This window comes from Arachis ipaensis, chromosome B02 (genome assembly GCF_000816755.2).
Source record: "Arachis ipaensis cultivar K30076 chromosome B02, Araip1.1, whole genome shotgun sequence".
In the NCBI taxonomy this organism is placed as follows: Eukaryota; Viridiplantae; Streptophyta; class Magnoliopsida; order Fabales; family Fabaceae; genus Arachis; species Arachis ipaensis.
This window is the reverse complement of record NC_029786.2, coordinates 62,933,496-62,953,808: the sequence shown is the minus strand read 5'-3', so window position 1 is coordinate 62,953,808 and position 20,313 is coordinate 62,933,496. Positions and strand designations below refer to the sequence as shown.

The 20,313-nt window shown below is 35.3% G+C and overlaps 3 protein-coding genes and 2 long non-coding RNA genes across 10 annotated transcripts; 3 read left to right on the top strand and 2 right to left on the bottom strand.

The window, feature by feature from the left end:
* LOC110267724 lies at positions 802-2,992 on the bottom strand. Its single transcript, XR_002355610.1, has 3 exons — positions 2,980-2,992; positions 1,972-1,975; positions 802-939 (listed from the first exon to the last, which is right to left on the bottom strand). It is a non-coding gene; the product is annotated as an uncharacterized LOC110267724 (long non-coding RNA).
* On the top strand, positions 6,559-7,387 carry LOC107627310 (mediator of RNA polymerase II transcription subunit 15-like). The gene is made up of 3 exons (XM_016330157.1): positions 6,559-6,619; positions 6,795-6,853; positions 6,935-7,387. The coding sequence occupies exons 1-3, from the start codon at positions 6,559-6,561 to the stop codon at positions 7,385-7,387; spliced, it is 573 nt and encodes a 190-aa protein (XP_016185643.1).
* Positions 12,154-13,478, top strand: LOC107625376 (dirigent protein 16-like). Its single transcript, XM_016328009.2, has one exon. It carries the CDS (start codon positions 12,504-12,506, stop codon positions 13,266-13,268), a length of 765 nt encoding a protein of 254 aa, XP_016183495.1. The 5' UTR covers positions 12,154-12,503; the 3' UTR covers positions 13,269-13,478.
* Positions 13,960-18,070, top strand: LOC107625377. Its single transcript, XR_002357532.1, has 3 exons — positions 13,960-14,312; positions 14,394-14,509; positions 17,941-18,070. It is a non-coding gene; the product is annotated as an uncharacterized LOC107625377 (long non-coding RNA).
* LOC107625375 (hydroxyethylthiazole kinase-like) lies at positions 14,926-19,969 on the bottom strand. Of its 6 annotated transcripts, none has more exons than XM_016328006.2 (5): positions 19,586-19,969; positions 19,344-19,462; positions 19,044-19,111; positions 17,985-18,524; positions 14,926-15,478 (listed from the first exon to the last, which is right to left on the bottom strand). In XM_016328006.2, exons 4-5 carry the CDS (start codon positions 18,471-18,473, stop codon positions 15,071-15,073), a joined length of 897 nt encoding a protein of 298 aa, XP_016183492.1. In that variant the 5' UTR covers positions 18,474-18,524; positions 19,044-19,111; positions 19,344-19,462; positions 19,586-19,969; the 3' UTR covers positions 14,926-15,070. The 6 variants fall into 6 exon arrangements, with proteins under 6 accessions (XP_016183492.1, XP_020971534.1, XP_020971535.1 ...); XM_021115875.1 differs by lacking the exon at positions 19,044-19,111 and adding an exon at positions 18,660-18,744; XM_021115876.1 differs by lacking the exon at positions 19,044-19,111 and having other exon boundaries at positions 17,985-18,740.

Here is a 20,313-nt window from a genome sequence, read left to right as displayed (position 1 = left end):
AATTTGAACATAAATAATTAAAAAAGATAAAAACTTATTTATCTTTAAATTTAAATTAATAAGGACAGATCTAATACTATCCTCAATGAGAGGGGTTTATTGTTTAAAAAATTCTTCTGTCTGTCAATTACATTAAATAAAAAAGCTTTCACACAACTCAAATTCTCCTATCTCATTTTTATTTGTATTTCATCAATTACTTCAAATAAAAAATTCCAACGTCATTGTTAATCTCCATTAACAACTCATCTACTCCTACTTCCTTTTCATCTATCCAATAAAATATTTTATAAATCATACATAACATTGTAGAAGTCAACACAATTGACAAAAGAATCCTGCTAGTAGGGAGCCAATTGAATATTTGTACAATGTGTACAATTGACTATTTATTTGGCCTAATATAAGTTAAAAAATAAACATCCAGGATAAAATACTACTAATTTCTCAAACACAATACACACATACTATCCAGAATAACTATCCAGGTACCAGGGATAATAAACATCTAATATCCTACTAAATCGAACATCCCTAAACCCCCATTGTTCACATTGTACAGATACTCCATTGGCTCCCTATACTTCCTCTTGACAAAAATACATCTGAAAAAGAAAACAAAATATTAACCGTAACACCCTATTTCACAGAGATTTACTCTTAAGTCGTAAATCAAAGGTGGTGAGGTATTACGACACCTAAAAAAAATAGATACATAATATACTAATATCTGAAGAATAATAATATAACTAAGATCCTGTAAAAAAAATTAAACAAGATCAATAGCCATTATTCAGATACTTCCCCACTGCTGCCTCCCGTAGGAGTCTGGGCCGTGTCTCAGTCCCAGTGTGGCTGATCATCCTCTCGGACCAGCTACTGATCATCGCCTTGGTAAGTTATTGCCTCACCAACTAGCTAATCAGATGCGAGCCCCTCCTCGGGCGGATTCCTCCTTTTTCTCCTCAGCCTACGGGGTATTAGCAGCCGTTTCCAGCTGTTGTTCCCCTCCCAAGGGCAGGTTCTTACGCGTTACTCACCCGTCCGCCACACGATATGTTAATGTAAGAAGTGTTGTAGACAGGAGCAACACACAAGTTCTGGAATAGGATACATAAAAGTTACTAGTCTCGACCCATGAAGAAAAGACCGGCTAGAATATTATAAAATCAAAAAGTATACAAAATAAAAATCTTGTTTCTCCAAATAAAAACCTCTAAGAAAAAAATACAATAAAATTTTCAAAAGTGGAGAAAGTTCTAAATAAACCAAAATAAACTTCAAAAGAGTCTCCTTCGTTGTGCCAACGGAATCCTGCACACTCAGCAAGATGCATCACACCCTGCATCTGAAAAAAGAAAATCCACGACAAGTAAGAACTCAAAAGTTTTCAATAGGATAATAGTTTCAAATAAACACTATATAAAGAAGCATGAACCCACTAAACAATGCTAATCTCCAACTTCACAGAAGTTCCAGCATAGGGTTTAACTAATCCTAATAGGGTTAAGTCACTAAGTCTCAGCTCCATAATTGCCTCTAGTCTTAATCATATTCAATTCAGTAATTTCAATCACAAAGATAGCAATACAAGACAAACACAAGTAAAGAGCAAGTATGGCAAGTATTTCAATTAGCAATTAAATAGGAATATACAGTTAGACAAATCAAAACAAATATTTATACTTAAATAATAGCAAACAAATGCACATGATGCATACCTGTCCTACTGGCCATGAGCCCACTTGTCGGTTAAAAATGTTAAAATCTGACACATCCGATAGCTAACCCAGACATTGTCTCATTGTTGAGCATCCCCAGGAGGAATATAAATGAAGGAGAGTGTCTTTCTACCTTCTTCGCGAGGAATTAGGAAGGAGTGTGTCTTTTCACATTTGAAGGAGTGTGCCTTTCCACCTTGCAATCAGAGAAAAATGTAGAAAAACAATACGAAAGAGAGTGTCTTTCTACCTTCCTCACATCCACACCACAACAAGAGAGAGAATTTTTTATCCTCAACTTGTCTATTCGTGAGTGGGCAAAGCCACTCTCCTCACCGTGGGTGGACAAATCACCATCCCCACAATATTAATAACGCAAGTGGGACAAAACCCATAACCTTGCCAATCAATAATCATTATCAATCACAAACTCGCTATCATCACCAAATTTATGAAAATCATAATCTTAACCAATCCCAACCCCATTCCTTTATTGAATAATCAATCTCGTTATTCTGTGAGTGGAAATAAGCCACCGTCCTCACTGTGGGCGAAACAAATCATCATCCCCACATCACACCACAACCACGTACAAGAGGGATAAGGCCACCATCCTGTGCTGTTTAAGCATCTCTACTTGATTTGGACAGCAGGGATGTGAATGATGCAACACGGCCTTCGAAATTATCCAAACACCAATGTCCTTCAGTATGTGTATATAACTTCTTGCAGGACAATTTAATCCGGCTGAAGGATTTTTCTTCTCGGTTGGAGATATTTTCGATTTTTATTTTTTCTCTCTACTACATGTAATCAATTGGTTCTTAATTTCATTTTCCTTCTTGTTTGTGCTCTGAATTCTTGTAGAAAAACCAGCAACTTTTGAATAATCTTTCTCGAATTTATAGCGTCTTCAAGCTTGTTAAAAGTCATCCCAACTTTCGAAACAAGCTGCTCATCAATATAGCAAAAAAGCTACAAAATACACCGAAAATAGTACACAATACACCGTGTTAAAATCTATCATACAGCAAAGTGCATCATCAAGAATAATAAAATCAGATTCAGAACTCATCATCAAACAAAAACTATAAAATCATAAACTACAAACAAACTATATTATCTAGATTCAAACCACACCTCACTACTTGATTCGATTCAAAACAACAATACAATTCACCCTCGTTCAATTGAAAAAGTCAGAATCTGTAGATACACTGAAAAGTTACCCTAATACACCAAAATATTTCTGATTTACGCCGAAAAATCTTATTTACTGGGCCGTGTCTCAGTCCCAGTGTGGCTGATCATCCTCTCGGACCAGCTACTGATCATCGCCTTGGTAAGTTATTGCCTCACCAACTAGCTAATCAGATGCGAGCCCCTCCTCGGGCGGATTCCTCCTTTTTCTCCTCAGCCTACGGGGTATTAGCAGCCGTTTCCAGCTGTTGTTCCCCTCCCAAGGGCAGGTTCTTACGCGTTACTCACCCGTCCGCCACACGATATGTTAATGTAAGAAGTGTTGTAGACAGGAGCAACACACAAGTTCTGGAATAGGATACATAAAAGTTACTAGTCTCGACCCATGAAGAAAAGACCGGCTAGAATATTATAAAATCAAAAAGTATACAAAATAAAAATCTTGTTTCTCCAAATAAAAACCTCTAAGAAAAAAATACAATAAAATTTTCAAAAGTGGAGAAAGTTCTAAATAAACCAAAATAAACTTCAAAAGAGTCTCCTTCGTTGTGCCAACGGAATCCTGCACACTCAGCAAGATGCATCACACCCTGCATCTGAAAAAAGAAAATCCACGACAAGTAAGAACTCAAAAGTTTTCAATAGGATAATAGTTTCAAATAAACACTATATAAAGAAGCATGAACCCACTAAACAATGCTAATCTCCAACTTCACAGAAGTTCCAGCATAGGGTTTAACTAATCCTAATAGGGTTAAGTCACTAAGTCTCAGCTCCATAATTGCCTCTAGTCTTAATCATATTCAATTCAGTAATTTCAATCACAAAGATAGCAATACAAGACAAACACAAGTAGAGAGCAAGTATGGCAAGTATTTCAATTAGCAATTAAATAGGAATATACAGTTAGACAAATCAAAACAAATATTTATACTTAAACAATAGCAAACAAATGCACATGTTGCATACCTGTCCTACTGGCCATGAGCTCACTTGTCGGTTAAAAATGTTAAAATCCGACACATCCGATAGCTAACCCAGACATTGTCTCATTGTTGAGCATCCCCAGGAGGAATATAAATGAAGGAGAGTGTCTTTCTACCTTCTTCGCGAGGAATTAGGAAGGAGTGTGTCTTTTCACATTTGAAGGAGTGTGCCTTTCCACCTTGCAATCAGAGAAAAATGTAGAAAAACAATACGAAAGAGAGTGCCTTTCCACCTTCTTCACATTCACCCCACAACAAGAGAGAGAATCCTTCATCCTCAACTTGTCTATTCGTGAGTGGGCAAAGCCACTCTCCTCACCGTGGGTGGGACGAATCACCATCCCCACAATATCAATAACGCAAGCGGGACAAAACCCATGACCTTGCCAATCAATAATCATTATCAATCACAAACTCGCTATCATCACCAAATTTATGAAAATCATAATCTTAACCAATCCCAACCCCATTCCTTTATTGAATAATCAATCTCGTTATTCTGTGAGTGGAAATAAGCCACCGTCCTCACTGTGGGCGAAACAAATCATCATCCCCACATCACACCACAACCACGTACAAGAGGGATAAGGCCACCATCCTGTGCTGTTTAAGCATCTCTACTTGATTTGGACAGCAGGGATGTGAATGATGCAACACGGCCTTCGAAATTATCCAAACACCAATGTCCTTCAGTATGTGTATATAACTTCTTACAGGACAATTTAATCCGGCTGAAGGATTTTTCTTCTCGGTTGGAGATATTTTCGATTTTCATTTTTCTCTTTGCTACATGTAATCAATTGGTTCTTAATTTCATTTTCCTTCTTGTTTGTACTCTGAATTCTTGTAGAAAAACCAGCAACTTTCGAATAATCTTTCTCGAATTTATAGCATCTTCAAGCTTGTTAAAAGTCATCCCAACTTTCGAAACAAGCTGCTCATCAATATAGCAAAAAAGCTACAAAATACACCGAAAATAGTACACAATACACCGTGTTAAAATCTATCATACAGCAAAGTGCATCATCAAGAATAATAAAATCAGATTCAGAACTCATCATCAAACAAAAACTATAAAATCATAAACTACAAACAAACTATATTATCTAGATTCAAATCACACCTCACTACTTGATTCGATTCAAAACAACAATACAATTTACCCCCGTTCAATTGAAAAAGTCAGAATCTGTAGATACACCGAAAAGTTACCCTAATACACCAAAATATTTCTGATTTACACCGAAAAATCTGATTTAAAATGGAACAGATTTATCAGAACTACTACATTACATTCAATTCAACAATCAACAATGAACAAAAATTTTCACAACCAAGGTTCACAACATTATTCACCTACATAATCATAAACTACTAAGGAAAACATTAACTAGAATTGAACCACACCTCAGGCACTTCATTGGATTCAAAATAATAATCCACTTCACGCTGGCTCAGTTGACAATCTGAGCTTGAATCATTCATTATCTTTAAAATAATTTCAGAGCTTGATTTAAAAAATGAAGGCAGATAACAAATGAAATCGAGAAAAACAAAGAAGGAGAACGCAGAGAGAACACATGAAAATGACGAAAGAGAACACAGAGAGAATGCACAAAAACAAAGGAAGAAAAAATGTAGAGAACGCAGAAAACGTTGACGAAATTCGAAAAAGAAAACGAAATCCTCTAAAAAAAAGAAGTTATATATTCGCGTGTAAATTGAAAAATTAGTTATATTAAGAGGTGCATGAGCTGAATTAAGTTAAAATAACTTGTATGGACTTGTATGGACAAATCACTTGTATGTGGAGAATATTTGTATACGGTAATGTTAGGGAGACAAAAAAAAGCCAGAATTTACCTTATTTAGCATTCATTAATTATCGCAAAAATTAATGCATACTAAATAAGGCAAGTTATAGCTGTTTTTGTCTGATTTGCTTTAGTTACCAAATATTTCTGATTTGTATATATATAGTCATGTCGTGGAAGGTCTAAGAACAATTAAGGAGAGTCGAGGGTGTAGGAGGAGAGATAAAAATGAGGAGAAAAAGGAAAGAAATAATATTTTTGGTTTTATTCACACCACATTATTTGGTCGTTTACGTTATAGGGACCAAAGCACTAAATTGAGTTCCAGAATTAGAAACTAAATTATGTCAATTGAAAACTAAAGAGTGAACACCCAATCCGTCCCTGTCCTTTTTTTTATGGACATCGCGACCCTTGTCTAAAAAAAAGGAACAAATCGGTCTTTGTCCCATACTTTCGTGAGACGTCGCGGTCCTTCCGTCATCTCTCCTGACCAAAATAGATGAAAATTACTTACGTGTCAGTTAACGTTGCTGATGTGGAGGTTAACACTCTGTTAAGTTCCACGTTGGCCATTAGAAAATGGACATGGGTCGATCTGTCCCACTTTAAAAACCCAAAACTACGTCATTTTTTGGGTCTGGGATGCGTTTCGATTGGGGTTTCCATATAAGCCCCCAGTGTTGCTCCAGTAATTACTAGAAAACCCTATTAGAGCAAGAGTCCTCCCCTTGAAGTAATCGTCGACCTCTCGAAGTTGGAGCAACGTGTTGATAGTGTTGCTGACAAGGTTGCTGACTGACCTCCACATATTGTTGTTGACGGTGGTTGGATAGTATGGTTGACGGAGCTTGGTTGAAGCTTGGACGGAGATTGCACGGAGTTTGCGACGTGCCAGGTTAGTCTGATCCTTCCCTTACCTTTTCAAATCTGTGTTGTCATTTTCAATAATTTTGATATGCTTTGGCATGTACATTGTGTGGGTGGTCCAAGAAGAAGAGAAATAATAAACAATGTGACTGTGGGATAATAATTTTCTAAAAATCTAAGCATTATTTTGGTTTTTGGTGTAGGTCTAGAAGGTCAACCACAAGAGATTTCTTTGTCACAGAATGCCCTACAATCAGAGGAGGTAAAGTTATCTTATATAACTTTAAAGCTAGTTACTTTAACTTCATAAATTTTCGGAGACATCATAAAAAATTCTTTGTAGGTCCAGCATGCTACAAATTCCAGCAACATTCAAGAAGGTCCATCTGATGTAGCCTTCACAACTCAATCCAATCCAACCCGAAGGTTAAAGAACCCTGTTGTTAGGCCCCCACCTCCACCAACCCAGTATGTACAATTCAGTCAAGCACCTACAATAGATCAATCTAACCCAACTGCCAACATGCCAAGTTTCATGTCCACACCCCCACCAGCACCAAGGCCAACACTATGGTTCAAATCTCAACCAGGAGAAGGTCCAGCTCTGAGGTCCCATACTTCGGCAAATCCTACTCATGGCCCAATATCTCCTCCAACAAATCCAACAAGTGGAGATAGTGCAATATCAGCAGAAACAACAGTTGCTGCAAGCTCGGGAACTGCTTCAAGGCATTTCAAATTTGTGCCCACTTCCGACTTCAGGCGCCCAGGACTTAGGCCACCTAAGAAGACATGAAATTGGACCATCTTTTGTTGCTAATTTGTATCTTGGCTACAAGCCTTTAGGACACATGTTTTGGTTCAAAAACTACTATATTTTGCTACTTAATACTACTGATTTTAGGTTTAGAACTTTTAGTTGAGATCCCTATATTTTGGTTATTTGGCTCAAGCCCATGTTGCTGCCCATATTTTGAATGGACATATTATGTGTTAAGTTGTTTCAACACCTGGATTGCTCCTTTATTATCAATATATGAACATGTATCTTTCTTTGAGTTTAGACTTTAGATACTTACTGCTACACATCTATTACTTAGCTAGCATGCATATTTGTTAAGTTTATTTCATGACATATATGCTATTATTTATCAATACAAGGATGAAATTTAACATATTCATCGTCATAGTTCAAATTTTACAAATTCACCACAATCATTCTTATTTCATTCATCATCAAAAGTGTTGTTCAAAATTCATCTCTAGAAAATAACAAAATTCAGCTATCAAAATCCTATACACTTGCTCTGAACAAGCTTGCAATTATAACCCCATCAAAAAATGCTAACAAATTAAATCCATACCTAATACATCTACTTTCACCCATTTTCAATCTACACTTATCTAACTGATCTTTCAAACCAATTAATCTTTCCTCCAACTCATTAACTTTGTTATCCACCACATAACCATGGCCTTCCAATCGATTCTACTTCTGTTTTGATGCCCCAACTGAGACCGCCTTGTTAGCATCCTCACCACATGAAGAAACATAATCATCTAACCATGCAAAGAAGTTGCAATACCATTTTTTAGTCTACAAAAATGTTTAACAGTTGTTAGCATTTATGGAATAGAAATTGAAAACAAAAAATTAGCTAAACCCTAAACAACTACCTTGAAGTATGGGCAGCAAAAGAATAATCTGTTTGGATTCTTCACCGTCCCTGACATGAACAAAATTGCATGAGAACCACAATAACAAATTGGGGTAACCTATTTCTTCTTCCTCGGAGCTCCAACACTCCCACTAGAATTCAAGCTCTAGCCTGAATCGTCTCCACTTCGTCGATTTCATGATGAACAACGCTCTCCACTACCAATCATGGTCTCCTAGGATTTGTATTTGGGTTGGGAGAAGAGTGAGAGATTAGTTGCATAGATTCACTTTCAAACCATTCTATTTCAGTGAAGACCAAAAACGATGTAGTTTTTTGTTTCTAAAGCCGGACAGATCGACCACTGTCCATTCCCTAATAGAACGTGGAGTGAAACCTAAAAAATGACATAGTTTTAGGTTTCTAAAGCGGGACAGATCGATCCTTGTCTATTTTTTAATGGCCAACGTGAAACTTAACAAAGTGTTAACCTCCACAACAACAACGTTAAGGCTGCGTTTGTTTTTAGAGACAGGACAGAACATGATACTGAGACAGAGACAATAGGATGGGGACACTAAAAATTATCCTTTGTGTATTGTGTTTGGATGCGATGTACAAGACACTAATGTAATGTCCAGTATTATGTTTGGATACACATGGACAAGACTAAAATATTATATGAAATGACTAAAATAGCCATGTGATTCCAAATTTTCTACATCAAGTACAAACTAAAAACTAAGAGAATGAGAGTACGTAGGAGTAAAGATGGAACTTGAAAAAAATGTTTAAAGAGGCAAAAAATTTTAATAAAAAAGATATAATAATATTTATATTAAAATAAAATTTATAAATATTATTATTTTATTTTTAAATTTATTATTAATATGTAGGAATACATATGGTTAAGATTAACAAAAAAATAAATCTGAGTTTGATTAATAAAAAATTTTGTTTAGGTTAATAAGCCAAATTAATTTTAAATAAAAAATCAATTTTAAAAAAATCCGTTTTTACATTAAAAAAAAATTAGTTTTTCACATAAAAATCTATTTTTATTTAGAAAACCAATTTTTTTAATCTAAAAACTGATTTTTCTTTAAATTTTATAAAATCAATTACAACTTATAAATTATTTTTTAATATTTTAAAAGATTAATTTTACTTTTGATAATATTTATCTTTCAAAAGTTTCAAGACTAATTATTTTTATTACAAATCAAATAATATAATACAAGGTTAAAATGGTATTGAAGTAAAAACGATAAGAAGCAAAGAATTATCCACCCCAATAAAAAGTTCTATAAAAAGGAGAGAGTACCTGAAAAAGAAAGAGATAGAGAAAGAGCAGGAAGAAGAAAGTACTTCTCTGAGAATAACGCAATAGAAAAATAAGAAAGGGTAATAGTGGAATAATAAAAAATATCTATAGACAAAAAGGAAAACAAAATTTATAAAAAAGTCAGTGTTCACTCTTCCAAATCCTGTGTCCATCATTGTCCTTCGTAGAAGAGTGGACACAAAAATATAAAAAATTGTCTCGGAGACAATGTGTTCAATGTCTATGTCCTACTTCCAAACACTTTTTAAACATGAGTTGTACATGTCTTTGTATCCTGCCTCCGAAAACAAACGCTACTTAACTGACACGTAGAATTTTTGTCTGTTTTGGTCAGGACAGATGACGGAAGGACCACGACATCTCACAAAAGTATGGAACAGGGACACCGATTTGTCCTTTTTTTTTTTTGGACAAAAGTTGCAATATTCATTAAAAAAAAAGGATAGGGACCGAATTGGGTGTTCATTCCAAACTAAATGACCAAAATGAATTATTATAGAGTTAAATTCTAAGTACAATTTTAAGCCAATTAAAATTTGAAGATTTTAATTAAGACAACTATGAAATTTGAGAGGCCAAATTAAATTTTTATTACAAAAACATAATTACATTATTTTTAAATATATCCTTAGTAAATAGGATTATTTTAATAAAAAATTTTGTTTAGGTTAATAAGCCAAATTAATTTTAAATAAAAAATCAATTTTAAAAAAATCCGTTTTTACATTAAAAAAAAATTAGTTTTTCACATAAAAATCTATTTTTATTTAGAAAACCAATTTTTTTAATCTAAAAACTGATTTTTCTTTAAATTTTATAAAATCAATTACAACTTATAAATTATTTTTTAATATTTTAAAAGATTAATTTTACTTTTGATAATATTTATCTTTCAAAAGTTTCAAGACTAATTATTTTTATTACAAATCAAATAATATAATACAAGGTTAAAATGGTATTGAAGTAAAAACGATAAGAAGCAAAGAATTATCCACCCCAATAAAAAGTTCTATAAAAAGGAGAGAGTACCTGAAAAAGAAAGAGATAGAGAAAGAGCAGGAAGAAGAAAGTACTTCTCTGAGAATAACGCAATAGAAAAATAAGAAAGGGTAATAGTGGAATAATAAAAAATATCTATAGACAAAAAGGAAAACAAAATTTATAAAAAAGTCAGTGTTCACTCTTCCAAATCCTGTGTCCATCATTGTCCTTCGTAGAAGAGTGGACACAAAAATATAAAAAATTGTCTCGGAGACAATGTGTTCAATGTCTATGTCCTACTTCCAAACACTTTTTAAACATGAGTTGTACATGTCTTTGTATCCTGCCTCCGAAAACAAACGCTACTTAACTGACACGTAGAATTTTTGTCTGTTTTGGTCAGGACAGATGACGGAAGGACCACGACATCTCACAAAAGTATGGAACAGGGACACCGATTTGTCCTTTTTTTTTTTTGGACAAAAGTTGCAATATTCATTAAAAAAAAAGGATAGGGACCGAATTGGGTGTTCATTCCAAACTAAATGACCAAAATGAATTATTATAGAGTTAAATTCTAAGTACAATTTTAAGCCAATTAAAATTTGAAGATTTTAATTAAGACAACTATGAAATTTGAGAGGCCAAATTAAATTTTTATTACAAAAACATAATTACATTATTTTTAAATATATCCTTAGTAAATAGGATTATTGTTCAAAACAATAACAAGTTTTGAGTAATTCAAAAAAAATTTAAATAAAATAAAATTTAATATAACCGTTCACATGAAAATACTATACTAATATTGTAATTACAATAATTGAAAGAGAGATGTCAGAAAGTAAATACTTTTTATTAATATTAGTTAATATTTTAGATATGTTATTTTTATATTATTAAAATTTATGCTTTAAGATTTAAAATTTTGAATTAATACAAAAATATCTCTTGGTTACAAAAAAAATAATAAATTTTATTAATAATGTGATATTGCTCTTAATTGAAATTTAGGGGTGTCCAAGGATCGGATCCGATCCGCATATCCGCGGTATTTATTCGAATTCGATTCAAAAATTGTGGATATGGATCCGATCCGCAAGACTATCGGATCGGATCAGATCAGATCCGCACACTAATCGGATCGGATTGTAGATTTTGTGTAGATATTCGTATATTCGCGTATCCGCAAAAATAAAGAAATAAATGAATAAATATTCTTTTTATATTTTATTTCAACTAATAATTATCATATATGTTATATTATTTTAAAATAAAAATAAGCTTTTAAAAATATTTGTGTTTTGCGGATATATCCGATATCCGATATCCGATCCGATCCACAAATGTACGGATCGGATCGGATCCAAACTTAAAAACTGAGGATATTGGATCTGATCCGATCCGATGATTTTAGTGCGGATTGAATCGAAATTTTGGCCATATCCGATCCGATCCGCGTTTACCCCTATTTGAAAATACCATTATCGTACTTTTCTCTTTAGATTTTCAACGATAGTAGTGTCACTAGACTTTGGTTTAGTTGTACTTCACCATCTAAATCCATTTTCTGAATCGTAGAACATCTAGTGATAGAAAAACATTAAGGGATTGAGTGGTTAAACCAAATTACTTTTTTTCGCTATGCATTTTCACGAAGAACCTGATTTCATTTCATCACAAATATTCTCTTTCATAAACACCTCAAAAATGCCACTAGATAAGGATGTGGCTCATTTCAACTAATCAACGTTCTTACTAAATTCAACCACTTCATGAAATCCCCTTTCTCACAACCACTCCAAAACTCACCCATGCATTCTCTACTATATAATACCAAGATTCTGTGTTCAGTTGAACTCAAAAAAAAAGGACTCTACTAAATAGAAGAAGTAGCAAAATCTACATCTGAAATACTTGGAAACAAGATGTTGATAAGATCATTATTTACAGCTTCAATGGCAATGTTAATTACCGTTGCTCAATGGGAAGTGATTGGTGTATCCGCAATTGACCCGATTGCAGCCACAGGAAAAGAACCAATGATTGAGTTGTACATGCATGACATTCAAGGAGGAAGCAGCCCAACAGCTAGGCCGGTTACCGGCTTGCTGGGCAACATTTACAGCGGGCAAGTGCCTTTTGCGATGCCAATAGGATTCAACATCCCGCAAGGTCAGACTGCTGTCCCCAATGCCAATGGTGCTCTTCCAACTGTCAACGGAGTATTCGGGATCCCACTTGGAACCGGCTTGGCTGGTACGAGCTTTGCAGGAGACTCAGGGAACAATAACAACCAGAATAATGCCCAGTTGCAGTTAGGACCTGATGGTTTGGGACTTGGTTTCGGCACAATCACTGTAATTGATGATGTTTTAACGGCTCAACCAGAACTGGGGTCACAAATAGTTGGGAAAGCTCAAGGAGTGTACGTGGCGAGCTCGGCAGATGGGAGTAGACAGATGATGACATTTACCGCCTTGTTCGAAGGAGGGGAGTATGGAGACAGCCTTAACTTCTATGGCCTGTACAAGATAGGGAGCGCCATGTCGCAGTTATCAGTGATCGGGGGCACAGGGAAGTTCAAGAACGCAAGCGGTTTTGCAGAGCTCAGAGCTCTTATCCCCCCAGGACAGGTTTCCACTGATGGAGCAGAGACATTGCTAAGGATCACTGTCCATTTGAACTACTAAAACTATGATGTCAAGAATATAAGAACAACTGGGTGCTGTTTGATTGTAGATGACTGTGAGATTGGTCTTGTATTTTATCAGTTTGTTGCAGAATGTATCAGAAATCTTCATTGTAACCCCAAGAACCATATGGTGATTTGTTTTCTTTTCTTCTTTTTCAATTTGGCAACCTGTGACTTGGAAATTTGGTAGTATAAAGTAGCTGATTTACAGTGAAATTGAAACTATCTTAAGAGGGATTTCAAATGCAAGAATCGCCAAATGCCTCGGAATAAGAGATTAGACAAATTAGAAGTAGGAACGTAACGTACAAGTAAACTGTAAGACACGAACATTTTAACCAATCAATTAATTGATTAAAATTTAGTTAGGAGGGTTTAATCGTCTAGTCTAGTCACCAAAAAAAAAATCGTCTAGTCAAAACTAAATTTAAATTTTATAATTTGAAAATCTACGAATAAAAATTGAGTTCAGAAAATTATTTGAAGCGCAAAAATATAATTATTTAGGAAAAATGTATATCGGGTCATAATTAACTGTACACACTTATGTCTCTTCAAGAGAAAAATAAAAATATAAAAATAATCAAAAAATATTTAAAATATAAATTGAGATTCTTATCTTTAAAATTTTGGTTCTAAGTAGGGTCAATGGGCGACCGTCACTTAGTGACCCTAAATACGTGACTTTATTCTTCAATTTCATTCATTTGTTTCAGAGAGAGAGAGAGAACTCGAGCTTATGAGAAGAGAAGAGAAAAAAAACCCTAATTTTATTATTCACCTTCTTTTTTAAATTCATTTTTCTCACAAATTGGAGCTCCGATCGACAGTCCGTTTGTATCCACGCGTTCCTCTTAATTTCTTCTACATTTCTATATCACGTTTGCGATGAGTAATCGCAAGAACTCTATTCCACTCCTCTATTTTTAACTGATTTCCCATTTTGGATAGTGTGGATATTGAAATTAGAGATTTTGGTATTTTAGGAGAAACTCAAGCTCAATTTTTAGCGGGATTTTAACTCATGATCATGTAGAGTAAGGTAAGAGAATCTTTTTTTCTATTTTTTCTTAACTTGTGTGAAAATCCTAGTATAAACCATGTGAAATTTGTATATTATTAGATTGTATAGAGTTGCTTCAGTGCTTGGTTTGGTTGGTGTTGATTAAAGCTTGGATTAATTGAAGCTTGGATTGATCAGAGAGAAAAGTTTAAGAAGTTGGAACTACCATCACTAAGGTACGGGTTTTGGTTTCGAATAATCACTATATAATGATATGTGAAAACCTAGGGTAGTTGACCTTAAGATATTGTTGAATTAATGTTGTTGATGTTAATGGTTTTTTAGCATGAATGTGTGAAATTGAATGATCGTTAGAATGTTGAATGAATTTTGGGTGGGAGGCCTTGATTGATTGAGTTATATCTCGATATGTATTGATGTGTTGTAATGTATCTGTTGAGGTTAAAATCCTTCTAGATAGTACGTAAAATTGGATTTGGGATGATTAATTAATTTTAGAAAAATTGTGTAACTTTGGTTAAACGTAAAACTTTATGTAATAGGATGTTACATAAACAATTCACAAGCTATCTGTTAGAAGTTCTACCAAACTAATTCCTATACATCAATAAAAATCTTACGAAGAATTAAATCTTTGAAATAATAGAACTATTTATTGGAAAATAAATTATAAAAAAAGGAAAAAAATGTCGCATCCTTTATAATCCCAACGGTAGACATCTACATGAGTATAAATAAAATTATAATTACCCATTTGCAACAAAGATCTTCGCATTTTAAGACAAACTTGTGATATTAACATGAGATTCCAAAGCAGCTTCATCAAGCCCATGGAGGGCATCTATCAAATGCATTCGCAGAGACGCAGGACCTTTAGCATTCTTCATTCCTAGCTCACCGGTGACACCAAATACCGCTAATGCTGATACTGCTGCATCCAAAGCATGGATTTTGTCAACAGCTACAAAGGCAGCAATAAGTGCCGTAACTGAACACCCGGTTGCTGTTATCTTTTGCATCAATGGCACCCCATTGTGAGCTCCAACGACTTGATTTCCATCTGTGACAATGTCGGTGGCTCCTGATACTGCAACTATGGCACCACTGCTTTTAGCTAATAACTTTGCAGCTTCCACTGCATCCACTGACTCATGGATGCTGTCTGTACCCTTGACAATGGAGACCTATTTACAAAGTGAAATGATAGAATTTCTCAGATAAAAGGGTAGAGAACAAATAAAGACCTTTTACTTTAAGTTTTTGACACATTATCTAGATTTTCTTTCCTTTTCCGCAAATAAACAAATAAATAAATAAAAGGTGAAAAAATAAAGAAAATCTGAAGTTATAAGGCTAATCATGTACAACAACTAGGCATCATCAACATTTTGGTAAATGAAGAAAATTCAGAATATGGCATCAATGTCGATTAACTCTGTCTATGTTACATAGCCTGTACAAATCCCAGATAAAAGAGAAGGACTGAGTACTAAGATACCTAATCTTGATTGTCATTGAAACCCAAATAACTCGGTGATATAAGAACATTTTAATTGTCATGGAAGCCAACTTTTACCACTAGAAAGGCTACACATATTATATTTTTCAACACCATTTCCACACCACCGGTTGCATGAACAATGTGGCATATCATATAATAGAGTCAAGAGCTAAGAATGTTGCAACTACGGCAGCGTACTTGCATTTGCAGGAGCCATTAAACTTGATTCTCCAAATCGTCAATTTAGGACAGAATGCATCAGCATGCTTTAAAATATAGCTAAATTGCAAACATCAATTAACAATTTTCTAGAATTAAAGGTAACAGAAGAATTTAAAACACTCTGGTCCATGTTTATGTCTTTGGGAGTGTGATAGAAACCGCATTAGGAAAACAACAGAATAGAGAGCAAAGGTATGTATCATCACCACTGGGAATGCGAAAATAAATCAGCTCGGGAATAGGGATGACACTATGAAGAAATTAGAACACAAGAAAGATCTTGAGTTGATGCCTATGTGAAAATTAGCAACCAAAACGAGAATTGTGTAGATTTTCATTATTCTTGATGATTATGTCAAAGGGAATGGAGGAGATTTGCATTTTAGATGTTCGTAACTTTGAATAGAGAATATGGCTAATTGCTGGAACTGTTGTTATTTTAAGATGACTCAGGTTAGGATTTGCTGAAGCTAAAACTGTGCCTTGTTCCAGATGTTGGCAGCCACATGAGCTGGTGCTACAAATGGATTAAATAACGGGTGGATTGCTCCAAAAGCATTGAGAAGCTAGGGAATTAGTAGTTTTTTGTTTAGTACATTATTATATTAAAATTTTGCTAGTTTCCCTTACTTTGTATCTAGTTTATGTTTTGGTTTTTAGGACTCCATTGTCACCTTTCTCTCACTCCCTTCACGGGTTTTTAATGAGTTATTTCCAGAAAAATAAAGGGGGGAAACATGTAGGAGCTCAGATCTACATACCATTATTTCCCATAACAGAATGCACAGACACTATGCAAACCCCATAGCTGCCAGCATGGCAGTCATCATAGAGGAGAACGGGGTTATTTGTAGGGATGTGAGAGAGTAGCAAGGTAGGCTGAATATTGGTTAGAAATTGGGAGAGTAGAGCTGCTCCATAGTGCCCTGTATTTCCATTTCTTTGTTGCCTTTTTTTCATAAGTTTTGTTCCAAATTCCTCTTCACTGATTCTTTAATGTCAATGTGAGAGATAGTGATAAATACATACTAATATCATTTCCTTCTATTCGTTCTTCATGGTTCCTATCACAGTCCTTTGGTGAATTTGTCTATAATCCTAACAAAATGAATCCCGAATTATTTTAGAAGTTAAAATCCCTGAATATTTAGTCATCTACATTTAACTGTCTTTAATTTTTCCCCTTTTTCTTTAGCGGTACAAATATGAAATTAGGTTTAGTGAAAGACTGACATTGTAACAATCAAATTAGACAAACAGAATTGAAACATGATTTACAATATTGTTACCAAAGGACAACTATATACTTAATTATCAACACTATTAAAACCCCTTTGTGATGAGGCACCCTTTTATCTCAAAGTTACAGGGACTTTTTGCTTAGTTACTTAGAGAGTTTTGGTGCACCTCACAGGCATTTTCAAATTAGGCAACTGTTATGCCTCGCATCTGAACATTCACAGCTGGCCATGTTTTAAACTGTGGTTGCAGATAGCAATTTAAAACATAAAACCATGTGGAATCATTTTCTTTACCCTTTCTTATACCCTGAAAACAGAGGCACTATTTCCTACTTTATTAAAAAAGGTTCCCCGTAATTCAGTGTATTCTCATAAAGGTTACTTTACTTTCACTGCCTTATATCCTCAGTGATACAATTAACATCAGGATATTCTTTTTGAGGAAATTATCACATACTCCATGAACACTACCACCTCTACTCAAATATAGGGTACTCCCTTTTCACTCTGTATTAATGGGACTATGGGGTCAGTTTGTATTCTAATAGCATTATAGCAAGTAGATGATATTGACTGATATTGTGGTCTACACATAACATCATTGAATTGAACTAAATTATTTATTAAAAAAGGAAACAATTAAGAGAGACAATTATGCTTAACAACCAAGAAACCTTTTCAGTTTTCACTTCTACTTGGAACGAAAAAGAATAGACCATTTCTTACCTTGGAGGGTTGAGTGAAAGCCATGGAGAGAGCAATGATCTCAGAACCATTCCCTCTTATGACAGCAGGTTTCAACTCCACAAGCTCCATGCAAGCCTTCAAACGAAAACCAGAGGCGGAGACGGCAACAGGGTCGAGCACCCACGGTATGTCCAGTTGGGAGCAGAGTTGTGCAGCAGACTTCATGGAGGGAAGCCAGGAAGGCGTGAGCGTGCCAACATTGATGCAGAGTGCCTGGCAGCAAGGTGTGAAGTCATTGAGCTCCTCGAGGGAGTGAAGCATGGCAGGGGACGCACCTGCGGACAAGAGGGTGTTGGCCATGAGATCCATAGAGACAAAGTTTGTGATGCACTGGATCAGTGGGGACTGAGCTCGAACATCAGAGAGGAGGCGCCATGCCTTTTTGGCCCATGATGATGGTTGATTGTGGTTGTTGGTGGCTTTCGGGTTGATGTTGGTGGCTGGGTTGGGTTGGGTTTGTTGTTCCATGGATAAGGATGGGGTGTTAGCAATCTCTTAAAATATATGGCCTGAGTTAGTCTGTCAACAAATGGATATAGAAGGATAGGAGGTTATTAATAAGGAACAATTAAGAGGAGAACCATTTGACCTATGAGTCTATGACACAATTACTCTTATGACAGCACCCTATTTTAAATACCCTGTTTATGTTACTTGTGCTACAAAACATTTTAGAGTCCAGCTATTGTCTGAAACATAGGCACAGTTCTCAGGCATGCATTACCGTCTAATTTTCTACCTGTCCAAACCCATTTATACAAATTGATTAATAGTTTTAACAAAATATTACAATTAACTACTCAGATTTGGGTGATATTAAGCATTGGTCAGGTAACTTTGCCTATTTTGATGTTTAAACAAGAGCATTGAAACCTTCTACAAAAACCATTCATTTTAACCACAAAAAATCATGAAGTCATTAAATTCAAATTTGAGCATTTTAACTTCATTGATTGTCTAACTCTGCTAACAGATGATAGTGCATAAAGAACTATTTGGTAATTGATTTGTCTATAGTACGTTGACATCTCAATTTACTTTTTGTGTCCACATTGAAACGGGGGTGGCTGAAACTGTGATGGACACCTGCTTTTCTGAGATTACAGCTGAGATAAGATTGTTGATAGTAACAATTAGTATCTTGATTTATATGTATAAAATCACATATGATTAATGGAAGATTTGTTTAAAGAACATCAAGTAATATATACTGGACTGTGGTTAATGGTTGGATATAGTCATCTGAGAGTTATCGTAATGCAAACCATTGATAATTCTAAGAGTATTATCTATTGAAAAAAAAAAAAGGAAAAATCGTCGGTGTATAAAGGAACTCACAATTTGGACTATATCTCAGAACAAAAGCTCCAACCAAAATAACTTTACAACAGAACTTCTGTTAAAAGGGATACCAGTCAAGTACCAGCCAAATCAGTGTTATAACAGTCAAACTAAACCTACAATCAGCCAAGTTACATCGAAATCAGCGTCAAAAAATACAAAACATAAACCCTAAAATCACAGAATCACGTAGGGGAAGATAAAAAAGGCACAGCAGGTAAAGACAGGCAACAGCCTACCAGAAGGAACGGGGAGTTAGCGACAGCAACAGAAGGACGCCTCAGTGAGTCCAGTGACGACCTCGGAGGAAGGCACCGTGAATCGGCGAGAAGCAGAGGCGAAGAGACAGAGGCACGGCCGCACTGCTAGCGGCAGAAGCGTAGAGGCAGAGGCGACACGTCTGCAAGCAAGGCCGAGAGGAGGGTGGTGAGAGACGATGCCGAACGGTGAGAACCGAGGTTGAAACGTCGGATTTCTAAGCGAGAGTGCTGGCTGACAGCGGCGGAGACAAGGCAGAGAGACTGGGTGAGAGCAAAGAGTCACAACTCCTTAGCCAGAGATAAGACCTGAGATTGAGAAATAAAACTTTGTATTTAAAGAATTTAGTATTTTTTTTCCCCTTTTAGTTATATGATATCTTTAGTTTAGAAATCTAACTAGTGCATGACCCGGGGGTATGATTAGGGGTGCACAGACCCGGTCCGGCCCGAAGGTCTGGCCCGGTCCGAAGGTCCGATCCAGTCTCGAACACTTTAGGAGTTAATTTGGTGTGTTTTCATCGGATTTAGGGTCGGGTAAGGATCTTAAAAATAGATCCGGTCATTATTTCGGGTCGGGTCCGGGGCATAGCTCGGGTCACCTGAAGTCGGCCCGGTAGCCCGGTCATCATAGACAATTAATATTTTGTGTTATTAGTGATGGATCATGACTATTCTTATGTGGAATTAAGTATTGTAAACCTTAATAT

What these genes read in the sequence shown, in the direction of transcription:
- LOC107625376 (XM_016328009.2), top strand. Translation starts at nt 12,504, where the DNA reads ATGTTGATAAGATCATTATTTACAGCTTCAATGGCAATGTTAATTACC.
- LOC107625375 (XM_016328006.2), bottom strand. Translation starts at nt 18,473, where the DNA reads ATGGAACAACAAACCCAACCCAACCCAGCCACCAACATCAACCCGAAA. An exon ending in CTTTCACTCAACCCTCCAAG is followed by an intron (nt 15,479 to 17,984) that starts GTAAGAAATGGT and finishes CTTTGTAAATAG; the next exon opens with GTCTCCATTGTCAAGGGTAC.
- LOC107627310 (XM_016330157.1), top strand. Translation starts at nt 6,559, where the DNA reads ATGGTTGACGGAGCTTGGTTGAAGCTTGGACGGAGATTGCACGGAGTT. An exon ending in CGGAGTTTGCGACGTGCCAG is followed by an intron (nt 6,620 to 6,794) that starts GTTAGTCTGATC and finishes TTTTTGGTGTAG; the next exon opens with GTCTAGAAGGTCAACCACAA. An exon ending in ATGCCCTACAATCAGAGGAG is followed by an intron (nt 6,854 to 6,934) that starts GTAAAGTTATCT and finishes AATTCTTTGTAG; the next exon opens with GTCCAGCATGCTACAAATTC.